Raw genomic sequence first — 13,173 nt, forward strand, 5'->3', positions numbered from 1 at the left:
TTTACTAGTTTAGTAAGTTCGTTCAGTTTGGAGAACTACTTTCACATCCATAAGGCTATCAGGGAAGGAAACAAAGAGAAAAATGAAAAATGCTTGCTGTCTATAAGGAATGATGAAACAAGGATTTGCCGAATGTCTTCTGAATGTGAGGCATTGTGCTTGGTATTGTGAAGGTTATAAAAACCTATAAACAATGGTCTCAGTCATGAAGTAACTTACAATCTATTTGGGAATCCAAGATATATATGCAGGAGGAAATTTCTAATGATTCCAGACAGTTTGGATAAATGCCAACTGAGATATGCGTATGTGGGTGATGGTTCAGGGAAGTACCTACAGTGAAAGACTGGGCCTTGAAAACTAGGTAAGAAAGTCACTCCTGGATGGGAAAAATAGCAGAAGTGTAGAAACTCCAGATATAACAGCTTAGCTCATTTACAACTAAGAATTAGATTTTGGAAATGGTATTATTTTATTATGCTTTAATTTAATAGGCAAGCAAAAGGAAAGCAATAAAAGTTAAGAATCTTATCCAAGGTCACTGAGCTAGGTGTTAGTGACAGAGCTGGAAATGCAAGTTGTGTCTCCTGATTTACAATGCATAATATTTTTATATATCGTTTGAAAAGCCTAGGAAAGCAGACTGGTGCTAGACGGCAGAAGTTTGTGAATACCATTTGGATTCAATCCTGGGTAATGTAGACTAAAACCTTGAATTTCTCCAAAGTACCTACCAACCAAATTATTAAACTGAAGGCTAATTTTTCCTTGTTGTTTATATGTTCATGAAATTTTTTTCTCTTTTTTCTTTTTGCTGTGGTTTCCACTTCACTCCGCTATCCTGGTTTCCATCTCACCTCACTGAATACTCTTCATTATTTTCTTTTTCAACCCTGGCCTCTTAAATTTAGATGTTCTGCTTCTCTTCCTGTTCTTCCCTTGAGTGATCTCCATCCAGCACCATGGTTTTTCATTTCCTATGAATTTGGGTAAAAATCAATTGTACCAAATCGATACTTTATTTTCTATAATCATGTATCACTTTATTTTGAGTCCCTGTCTCTGCTGATGGCAGGAAATGGTGGATGTAGCCATTATCACTTACATTAGTCACGTTTGGCCTAAAAGTGTTTTTTCCCATTTCAAAGGTTCTCCTCTCCATTTCTGCCTCCCAAGGTGGCAAGTGGGTGCAGGAGGAAGCTTAGGCATCGCCGTGCAGGTGGGAGAGGGCCAGGGGCTCTGCAGGCTGCCTTCTTCTCCTGGCCTCTGCTGACCTTAGATGAGGTGAACACTTCTCTGTGGCTTTGGGGGCTCTGCCTTTGCATCGTTTTTTGAGCTAGCTTCTCTGTGCCCCCCACCCCATGCAGTGATGGCCTGGTAAACTCGCCAGCCAGGACCACAGCCATCTTCTAGTGGGTTCCCATTCATGCACATACAGCCCATGGAGAACTAACTGGGAGTGGGGGCAATATATCAGCCCTCCTGGCTCAGGTACTTTCTTCATCCTTCCCTACTCTTCTACCCCAGGTGCCAGTCATTCACCTATCCATTCAGCAAATATTGATTGAATATCTATTAGATATCAGACACTATTCTAGGTGCTAGTTATATCACAATCAACAAAACAGACATAGTATCCCCCCTCATGAGGCCTATCTTAAGTGCCCTTATAAACCACGTAAGATACAGTATTATGATGATCCCAAAACTTTTCTGAAGCTTTCAGTCTTTTCTGGCTGCATCTGGATTGCCCGCTCAAGTTCTCCGTGTGTTTCTACCAATTGCCCTACTCCACTCCTGAGGTTCCCCTCTGCTCAGAGCGGTGTGAGGAGGAAAAACATGGATGGTTGCACCTGCCGTCTCATCTTCTGTCTTCCTCTCAGGGCCCTCCTTTGAGCTTCAGGAAGACTTCCCAGTTTCCTGTCCCCTCTACCAGAAACTGCCCTTCCATCACGTCCTCCTACTTTCCCAGCCTATGTTCTTCATCCCAGCCTTCCCTTGGATTTATAAGCCTCATCCTTATGGCCTGGTCTCAGTAATATAAGCGTTGCAGGAAGGAAAGCACCCAAAATTTTCTAAGAAGGCAAAATTCACTGGGATGTGTTTTACAATTTCCACACCCATTTTTCTGAAGACCTCCAAAACTGCATGTCTAATCTCCGCTTGTCCTGTGTATCAGACCTAAATTTTTTACTGGACATTTACCTGCATATCCAACAGGTACTTCGTACTCAGCAAGTCTGACAGTGAACGGATTCTCTTCCCTTAACTCTGCCTTGTTCTACACCTCGTCACCTTAATTGGAACCTTAACTCCTTCAAGTCCTACATGCATTTCATTACAAAGCTCTTGCCAATCCTATCTTTGGAATGTCTGACAAACCCATCTTATCCTTTCAGTTCTTATTCTCATTATCTCACATTGCATCATTGTAATATCCAACTCTCTTGCCTCAACGCTCTTCTTCACCCCTAGCAGTGGTTCAGGGTATTACCTCTGCACTATCCACAGGGGTCACTAGGAAATGTTGGGTGGGGTGGGGTCAGGGGTGGCATTTTTTTTATCCCAGTGACTTTGAATACTGCTGCTACTTAAGGGGCAGCAATCAGGGAAGCTAATATTATTCCATGTGCAGGACAGTCCTACACAAAATGTGTGAATCAGAACCAGTGGGAGTTATATATTAAGAGATTTTTTTGCAAGGAATTAGCTTATATGATTGTGGGGGCTGGATAGGCAAATACGAAATCCATAGGGCAGGCTGGCAGGAAAGGCAAGGTAGAACTCTGGGGCACCGGCTAAAGCTGCTGTCTACAGATGTAATTTCTTTTTCATCTTAGAGAAGCGTCAGTTCTCCTTTGAAGACCTTCCCAGTTATTGAATCTGTTCTACCCAAGTAATCTAGAATCATCCCATTTCCTCAGCCATCTATCCTCTATGTGCCTACCTAAATGATCTTTCAAGAAACTTATATCTGATCTTGATAAATTATCTAATGCTTAAAATGGTAGGCAAGTGTACATAGATTGAGTCCTAGAAACCTACTCTAAGCTTTTGGTGAATTAAAAAAGAAAAATTTCTATGTTAATCTGATATTGTCAAACTATTTAAATATGATGCACATAATTATCATCTTAAATTTTACCTGTTTTCGGGGACAGGGTAGCTAGTAGAGTACTAATGAGGAAAGATTATTTTCTAAATTCACAAACCCTTCATAATTTCACTTCTTTATTGTGGAATTCTTATTGGAGTTTTCAACTACAGTCTGTATGTGTTCTTAGCAAACTTTATTGACAGGCATTTGCTATTTTTCTTAAGTTCTGAAATGTCTTTAAAGTTGACCACTTAAGAATTGAGCAGGTACGCAAGCACCGATTCTCATTTTCTTGCAAATTAAGAAAGGAAAGTTGATTATTTATCTGAGTTGCTTTATTTTTCTTATACCATATGCCTTTTATAATTGCTGAGCACACCACTAACGGCATGTGCCTGTGGTCCTTTGCTCAAAGATTAAATTAAGTCATGTAGAAAATGATGCATTTTAAAAGGACAATATTTTTTTGAACATCTTTACTTTTATTGTCTGGTTAATTGTTGACTGAATTTCCCCCAAAAGCTGTGAAAATACAAGTAATGATACAGTGAAAGAAGTATCAGGAACAATCATGACTTGTTTTAAATGTTCTATATTTGTTGTGTTTTAAGAAAACTAAGCAATGCCTTATAGGCTCCCACACAGATACGCATGCAATTCTTACATCCACCCTACAACTCTCTCCCAATTTTCATTGAGGTATAATTTGCATATAGTAAAATGTACAAATTTTAAGTGCTGAGTTTAATAACTTTTGACACAGGTGTAGCTCCCACCCAACACCAGACTCAGAACATTTACATTACCTCAGAAAGTTCCCTCATGCCCCTTTTCATACAATTCCCTGCCCCTGGGCAAGCTGTTAGGATTTCCATCACTATAGACGACTTTTGCCTATTGTTTGACTAAATGCAAACAATATGCACTCTTTAACATCTGACTTCTTTCACATGACATAATGTCTGTGAGATTCATCTATATTGTTGTGTATAGCAGTAATTTGTTTATATTGCTAGAGTATTATGCTATATGAATAGGTCATAATTTGTTTATTCTCCTTTTGATGAATACTTATATGGTGTTTCTAGATTTTGGGTTTTATAAGTAAGACTGCTATGAATTTTCTTGAATAAGTCTTCTTGTGGATATATTTTCAATTTCTCTTAGATAAATACCTAGGAATGCAAGGTCATAAGGTAGTTTATGATTAACTTTAAAACCTTAAACACTACCAAAGAGTTCTCCAACACTGTGCTATTTAGCACTTTAAGGAGCAATGTATGAGAGTTCCAATTGTTCCACATTCTTGTAAACTTTTGGTATTGTCAGTCTTTTAGATTTTAGCCTTTGTAGTGGATATAAAAGGGTACTCTTTGAAGTGTTAGTTTGCATTTTCCTGATAACTATGGGTGTTGAGTACTCTTAATTGTGCTTGTCAGTCATTCATATATCTCTTTGTGTGAATTTTCTGTTCTAATCTTTGGCCATTATTTTATTGAATTCTTTGTTTTTATTGATTTGTGGGAGTTCTTTATATATTACAGATATGACTCTCTTGTCACACATATGTATTGCAAACATTGTCCCAGACTGTGACTTAACTATATTTTATTAATGATATTTTTGTTAAATTTTAATTTTGTTGAAGTCCAATTTATTTATTTAGTTATTTTGTTTGTTTTTTGTTGTTCAGGCTTTTTGCATTCTGTTAAAGAAATTGTTTCCTATCCCAAGGTTGCAAAAATGGACCTTTTCGTTTTGTTTTTTTTTTTTGTAAATTCTTTACGGTTATAGCTCTAGGTTTAGGTATGTGATCCATTTCAATTTAATTTTGTTAATAGAATAATGAAGAGATTGAATTTTATTTTTTTTCCTACAGAGGGTGCCAAAAAAATGTATACACATTTTAAGAAAGGAAAAAAATCTATGTTAAAATGGTAATACTCAATATATACCAATAACAAAAGATGAATACAAGTCATGTATATACAATTTTTGGCACCTCTGGTATATGGGTATTCAGTTTTCTAGGATCATTTCTTAAAATTCCTAGTCTTTCCCTATTAATTTTATTAGGCATCTTAGTTAAAATCATTTGGCAGTATATGTGGATCTATTTCTGAACTCTATTTTGTACCATTGATATATATGTCTATTCTTAGGCCAGTACCACACTGTCTTGAATATCAGTTTTGTTCTTTGTCGAGTTTGATTTGGTTATTCTAGATCTGTTGTATGTCCTTATTAGTTTTAGAATCAGTTTGCCAATTTCTTCAAAAACAATCATGCTAAATTTTTTATTTCTACCTCGTTTTAACACTGAGAGGATCTTTTCAACACTGAAAAAAATCAATATTTTATTTCTCATATTCAACAAAATTTATTGAGCACCTACTTTCTTCTGGGAACTATTCTAGTCTGGTGTTGTAACAGTGAACAGAACAGTCAAAGAACCTCACCTTCATATTAGGGGAAGACAAATAAAAACTAAAAAACAAATAAATTTAAGTGCTATGGACAAAAAAATATAAGAAGACAAGGTAATAGATAATGACTGGTGTATGTAGAGAGACAGGGTATTTTAAGAGATGTCATGGAAAACCTCTGTAATTATGTGACATTCGAGCAGAAACCAGAATACAAATATCTGGAGGTGCAACATTGATGGTGGAAGGAACAGCAAGTCCAAGGACCCTAAGCTGGGAATGTTCCTGCCAAGTTCAAGGAACAAGCAGGGAGGCCTGTGTGGCTAGAGTGCAGTGAAGCAGGGGAAGACAGTAGGAGGTGAGGAGGCTCGAGTCCGTGGTGTAGACTTGAGTGGTGTGAGTTTAGTGAAAGGGGTGACATCATGCTTTAAAGTGATATATAGCTGGCTGCTGTGTAGCAATAGAGTGCTGAGAGCCAGGAGTAGAAGCAGGGAGGTTGGTTTAGAGGAGATTGTACTGGGACCAGGCAAAAAATGATGGTGACTCTTCCTTGATTTTTGATTCTATGTCTACTTGTTCTTAAAAGTTTAGTACATATTTTGATGTCATGTGCTAAGTGTGCAGTTTAACAAGAATTAGACCTTTCCTTACGTAATTTTGCGTGAAAAATGGAATAGTAAGTTGGGTTCCCATTTGTAGGTTTCATCTATATTGATACCATCATGTCTAACTCCATACTGTTTAGTGCTTTAAGCATTGCTGGTTTTCAGTTGTATTTCTTGTTTTTGAGCAATCCAAAGTAGAATGTCTTAAAACTTGACCACTTGATAATACTCTGTGCATTGTTTCTTCTATATATTAAGTGGTGTTGCCTAATTCTGGCTTCTTTCAAATGCTTTTGGAAATATTAACATATACACTCAGTTCTTTTCATCAGTTTGTTTGCAGTCTTGGAACAAAATGGTGGCCAGTAAATGTTGATGGAGACCATATTGTCTGTGTTTTCAAAAAGTGACATTTCAGATTATGACCCTGTTCTGCTCCTCATCTTTATTAGTATTATTACTTCTAGCAAACCTGCCTTAGAATACTAGGTTAGTTATTGGATAGCAGTGAAACATTGCCAGACACAGTAAATTTGGTACTGGAATTTTAGATTGAATTATTATAATCAATTCATTCTCTAATTTTACTTAATTTAGTGACAGTTCATTAATATGTTCTTGTGCTTTGAAGAAGTTCTAATTAAGAGAGTTTCCATTATAATAATGGGGTCATAATTATGTGCATTTAATTATATTAAAGCAAAATATTTACCTTTATATGAACGTTTTAAAGACATTCAAAACAAAATGAAAATTAATATCTAAACTTAAAGAGAACATTTCCTTTTATTATACACCGTGTTTCCCCAAAAATAAGATGTAGCTGGACCATCAGATCTAATGTGTCTTTCGGAGCAAAAATTAATATAAGATCTGGTCTTATTTTAATATAATATAAGACCCAGTATAATATAATATAATATAATATAATATAATATAATATAATATAATATAATATAATATAATATAATATAGTATATTATTACCGGGTCTTATATTAAGTTTTGCTCTAAAAGACGCATTAGAGCTGATGGTCTGGCTAGTTCTTATTTTCAGGGAAACACGTTAATATTTATAAGTTTAGCTATTTTCTAGGCCCTAGACACTAATTTTCCTAATTTAAATTGAATATATTACTCTTCTACTTAATATGTGGGACATGGGAGAAGGGAAATTCTTCCGAATTTTATAAATGAGATAAGACATCATCCAAACAACTTTGGAGCTAAAAGAATTCCATCTACCTCAATGAGGGACCAGGCTCCAGCTTTGCTCTAGCAGTCCATCTCTCTGTGATGGCAAAGCTGTGTCCCAGACTGAGGTTCTGCAGAGGAGCCTCTCATCGCCTTCCTCGAAGTGGAGAGTCCACTCAGCTATGGACTGTGTCTACATGGCCTCTTCAGCCATCTGACCCCCCCGGCTGATTTTTTAATACTTTGAATTTTAGGGACTGAGTTTATATACAATAATATGTAGTCAATGATCCAATGAACAATAGAATATTTTGAATTTTCTTTGTGCTATCACTCCGGAAAAGCGTAGAACTTGGTTTGCCACTGAAAAGATATCACCTCAGGCAGATGACTTTCTGTCAAGCACCAGATAGCCCCAATTTATGTATGTAAGGTCACAGTTATTAACTAAACAAATAGAATATGGGTAATTATAACACAATAGAAATAGTACCTTCCTCATGGTTCTAAAGTAAAGCTTCTCTAGGATATAACTGCTGTTATCCATTATATTTATTGCTTGCTTTTCTTTCTCTCTATCTGTATAAAACTAACATTCTGGGCAATTATAAAAATTGCACTAGTTTTAATAAAATAGGCTCTCTTAATTCTTTCTCTGTTGCCTCTGTTAATTTGGGCAATGTCAGTCTGATACTGTAGAATTGCTGTTCAACCAAAATGTATTATGATCTACTCCACATATAAAAAATTACATTATAATGAGCAAAACCGAGCTAAATATAATTGCGCCTATGTCAGCAATGGAGCCAGGAAGCCTCTTCTGTAGCAGTAATGATGACCCTATCAATGATGATTTTATCGTATGATTTGCATTGTCCTCTCCTTGCTGCCATGTCAATACACGGAATATGTCCATCATTTCCTGGGACATACAAAGGCCAAAGAAACTTGAACTCCCTCTCCTACTCCTAGAAAAATCCTAAGTAATTAGAAAGTGAAAATGATGACAGCAGCCAAATTCCATCCCCCAAGGCTGCACCTTTTCCCCCTAATGCCTTTAATAGGTTTATGTACTTGCCAGAGGCAACTTTTGAACATGTCTTAAAGGCCTCCACTCTCATACTGAAAACATCCAATCATCGCTGCCTTTGGCCGGTGTCTGCTGGATCACAGAGGCGTATGGTCATTTCTGGGCTGGTCATCTCTAAGACAGGTGAACTTTACAACTTTTCCTAAGCGCAAAGGGGAAAAAGGAAGGGAGAAGTCGCTCTTATTCACGGGTGCATCACCAAATAGTCCCTTCCATGCTTACAGAAATTTCACACTGGAGGGTCCTGGGTACATGGGCAAGATGAAAAACACAGAAGTTACAAAGTCTACTTGTCCTATAAGGGAATTCACCTGCTTTTCTAGCCCTTCTTTCCCTTCGATCTCAACACAGCCACTACTTACTGAGCATTTGCTATGTGCAAGGTATTGAGGAATTTAAAAGGGACTGAAATAGCTCCCAGTTTTTCAAGGAATGAGTTGAATAATAACTTGGCTATGCAAATATTCTCAAGCAAAAACTCTGGAAATCACACTTGGGAAAGTGTGTCTACAGTGGCATATAGTTTATGGCAACTTCATAAACTATATAGATTTTTTTTGAAATAAAAACTTCTCCAAGATATTATAGAACTAGAGCTTTTAAACTAAAACAAACTACACATTCTACATTATCATACCTTCCGTGCTTATAGATTCTGAAAAAGCATTTGTCCCAGAATGGGAATTCCTTTTATTAGAATTTAAGCAAGCACCCTATGGATGCGATTTTGGCAGTTGCAAATGACTAGATTTGCAACCCAACTGGGTATTGGTGGTAAGTCAAACCTCCTTAAGTCTAGAATTGCCTGTATGGAACTCACAGCTTCTCCCTACTCTGCATTTGTTCAAAGAATAATGTTCCTCTGATGTCTTATCGATGCCTGTTCTTAAGAGAAACAAAGCCTTTGCTGAAGTTTTGCTAGTTTTAGAGATACATAAATTCTGGCATCTAACTGCATCAACACGATAAAAAATTTTCTCTACTCAAAAATGATCTCTTGTCTTTCTCAACATTGATAGCTTTGACATCTCTTGGGTGTATAGTCCTTACAGATTTGTAAATGCCAGTTGTGATCTTTATAATAGGGCAGGAGACGATTTATTTAGAATTAAAAAGTTACAAGGAGGAGAAAACCTTAAGTTGAACATTTATTTCTATGTCAATTTCTAATGACATCAGTTGAGGATAGTTGGAGGAAGAAGGATCTGTGGGCTGGGACAGGAAAAGGAGGAGGGCCTGTAAGAGGCTGAATGGATTTTATAGGAAAGTTTTGAGCCTTACAAGGAGCTCCTGGGTTTGGTATCAGAGGCTGGGCTTGGGCAGAACTGAGACTGGCATTGGAAGTCCCTTAGGAGCCTTAGGCCCTGGAAAATGTTTTGAGAAGCACACATTCAGCTTTGCCAAAGTGCATCTAAAGCATTTCTCATTTCAGGTTCTAACTTAGCAGACCCAAAAAGCAGGAATGAATAATTCTGAGTCACAAAAGCAGGAAGACTTTGAATACTGGATGGGGAACTAGACCAAAAAAATTAAAATGCTCCTTCAACTTCCTGTTAGCTTCAATGGAACAACAAATATCTCCAAGCCTTTTGGTGAAATTTTGAGAAAAGAACAATGAAACAATTTTCAGGAAAAAGAGATAACAGAAATTCTTTTACAATGCACAAAATGTCTTTGGTAGTCTTTGCATTTTTGCCTTGTTTAGTGAGCATAAACAATGAAAGCTTTCAGAGGTGTACTTCTCGCTGCAGTCATTCATAATGTCTTAGATTGTTTTCATCTGCAAATTTTACTACCATGGAGTTTTAGGAACCTGCTCCTTGAAGCTGTGGGTGTCACTTTAATTTTAGGAAAAACCATCTGAAAAAAGAAAAAATTAACCTGTCTCTTTAGCAAACATCGTTCATCATTGGAGCCTTTTAGTTAAGAAGAGGTAGTTGACTTGTGACTAAACAATCTCTGGCACACTTCATGAGTGGATATTTTTCCCTTTCAGTAAATGCAGCCTTTTGCTTTCTTCGCATGTTCTCCAACTGTTATCCTTTGCTTTTTTATGGCCGTTCTTCCTTTGTCTTTTCATCTCCTTGGTCCATACCTTAGGTTTCTCAACACTGTTTAGCCCCACAGCCTAAGGAGGTCTTGCACACTTGCTGCAAACTGCCCCATGTAATAAACGTGTTAGGTATTGAGAATTACTTGAGTGAAGAAACAAGGGATACTTCTCTGCTGAATCATATGTAGTTCCTTCCCCTCTGTCTTTTTCTTAGGAAAATAAAAAGTTGCAGCATTTAATGAGAGTGATCTTTTTTCCCCTTTATTTTTATTGAAACTTCAGACATACTCTTGCAGTTTCTAATAATACTGTTTAGGGAAATGTGGACTCACATGGCCAGAGGGTAATCTGGCACTATCATAAAAAAATGTCCACAGCAGTTTAGTGGAACCTGGAGGAGCCTGTGGCTAGCTCTGTGGAGAGAGCGGATGCCAGGCAGTGGCGTGGGGTCCTAAGTGGTTGGAAAGCCCCCTTAGCTGCAGCTCTTCGTCTCTTAGGGGACCTCATCTCTCTCTTTCCATGGCCTGGCTGTGTCTGATACCAATTTCCCTTGAGCTTTGAGAAACTAAGCTTTACTTATTCACTGTGGTACTGAGAAGATTTCATAGCAAATACTTTTTTTAACACATTTTTTGCGGGAAACGAGTAAACTCGTCATATCGCCTCTAGTTGGAACCGGCAAAAATTTTGCAAAGTAAATAAATAGAGACCTCTTTTTAAACTAAAACACTGAAAGTTTCATAGGAAAATATCAAATAGATTGAAAGATATGAATATTTTACGGAAAGTCTAATTTTGGCGAGAAAATGTCAGAAAAGCCCTGCGTTACGATGCGATTTGGCGGGAAAATGCCCGCTTACAATTAAATAGCTTAATGTAGGGAAATTTCAGTTTAATTGATACTATACCAGGGGTACCAACAAATGTATACAAGTGGACACTTTGGTCAACGTTGCTCAAGCGGTAGTTCGCTATAATCAGAAGTGTATGGATGCTGATGGTAACCACTTTGAGCACCTCTTGTAACTGCAGAAGTGAAATGTGACTTGTATTCATCTTTCGTTATTGGTATATATTGAGTATTACAATTTTAATACAGTTTTCCTTTCTGAAAATGTGTATACATTTTTTTTGGCACCCTCTGTATGTGCTACATTTTTTTCACCTGATTGCATAGACCTTTGTTACTGAGCATCTTGCCACATCCATTCTTTTTGTCCAATGGTAGCTTGCGATCTTACTTTTTGTTGTTACGCAGTGAATGGAGTCTATAGCCTAGGTATAGGTGGAACTACTAAGGTGACTTCAGCACACATGTAATGCTATTTTAAGCATTTTAATATGTGTTCTAATGAACTATGGGTCCTGCAGAAGGAAGGAAAGAAATGGCTGTAAAAAATTGAATTTCTCTTTCAGGAAACCTTTGAGAAAGCAAGTTTGAGTAGCAGCAGCAGTGGGGCAGCCAGCCTGAAAAGTGAACTGTCTGAAAGCACAGACCTGCCCCCTGAAGGTTTCCAGGCCCCCTCTGGTAAAGAAGAAGACAGGACCTGCGATGAAATCCTGTCAGATGATAACTTCAACTTGGAAAATTTTGAGAAAGGTATTTCTAGTGAAAAGGTGGCAGCATGAATGCACTCTTGACTCCTTCTTGTTTCAAGGTTTGTTTGATTTTCATTTTCTTTATTAATGTGCAGATATATATTCAGAGCTAGACGATGAATTGGACATTTCAGATAACTCCAGCAGCTCCAGTTCAAGCCCTTTGAAAGAATCTACATTCAGTAAGCTTTCTTTACCAGTTTGTGAATTCCAGCAGGTAGTAATTTGAGAATCATACTTGGGAGTCAAGTAAGTGTCATTATATACATAACCCAGTGGTTTGTCTCCAGGTGCAATGCTAATTAGGACAGGTGTGTCTGTCACTCTGACAGAACCCAAAAGCCAACCAGCACGGTAGTTTTCTGTTGCCTCAGCTGTCCAATGAATAATTACATTATTTCTACCAGCAAATGCAAATTCTAACTGGAGAGTGGAGATACGTAATTTGGAGACACACTAAATAACCACAAGAATCATGGAAGTGACCTTTTATGAATCTGTTGATTAAGGGTAGAAACATGAAGAAGAAATCAGTGTTGGTATATTATTTACATTAATATAAAGGGATATATTATTCTTAAAACACTAAAGTAAAGTAAATATTTTAATTGTTTAGAACTATGAAAAAATATATAAATTCAGTCCATATGTTAATCTTGACTCTTATTTTGAAACAGTAAAGAAAATAGTTATACTGAGGTATGGAAAAGAAATGTTTAGATAAAATATAAAGATTTTAAGGAAATATAGGATTCAATTTACTCAACAGATCTGAAACTGAAAGAAAAGAGAAGTCATAATAGAAAATAATGACTCTTTTAAAAGAGTAAGTTGATAGACTATTAAATAAGATAGATAGAAATGCTCTGACGTAAATTAAGTGTAAAGAATTCTTTTTCACCAATGACTATACTATAAAAATGACTTCTCACCAATGACTATTTCAAAAAAGAAGGTTTAAATAGCCTCCCTAAATATAGAAGTAGAACTCTAAGGATTTGCCTTCTTCTTTTTTTTTTTTTTTTTTTTGGCCTTTTCCTAACTTAATCGGTCCATCAAAATGGTAACTGAATGTTCCAGATTTTCTGGGACAATCCCAATTTTCAACAC

At 36.8% G+C, this 13,173-nt stretch overlaps 1 protein-coding gene across 6 annotated transcripts in view; it reads left to right on the forward strand.

Annotated features, from left to right (window-relative positions):
• NEK10 (NIMA related kinase 10) overlaps positions 1-13,173 on the forward strand; it is a 181,135-nt gene that overhangs the window by 121,509 nt on the left and 46,453 nt on the right. For all 6 annotated transcript variants that reach the window (XM_019745290.2, XM_019745292.2, XM_074312742.1 and 3 more), the window contains 2 exons: positions 11,881-12,064; positions 12,159-12,245. In XM_019745290.2, the coding sequence (XP_019600849.2) occupies positions 11,881-12,064; positions 12,159-12,245 (271 nt within the window). The remainder of the gene's footprint in view (positions 1-11,880; positions 12,065-12,158; positions 12,246-13,173) is intronic.

Source organism: Rhinolophus sinicus, linkage group LG10 (genome assembly GCF_036562045.2).
Source record: "Rhinolophus sinicus isolate RSC01 linkage group LG10, ASM3656204v1, whole genome shotgun sequence".
In the NCBI taxonomy this organism is placed as follows: Eukaryota; Metazoa; Chordata; class Mammalia; order Chiroptera; family Rhinolophidae; genus Rhinolophus; species Rhinolophus sinicus.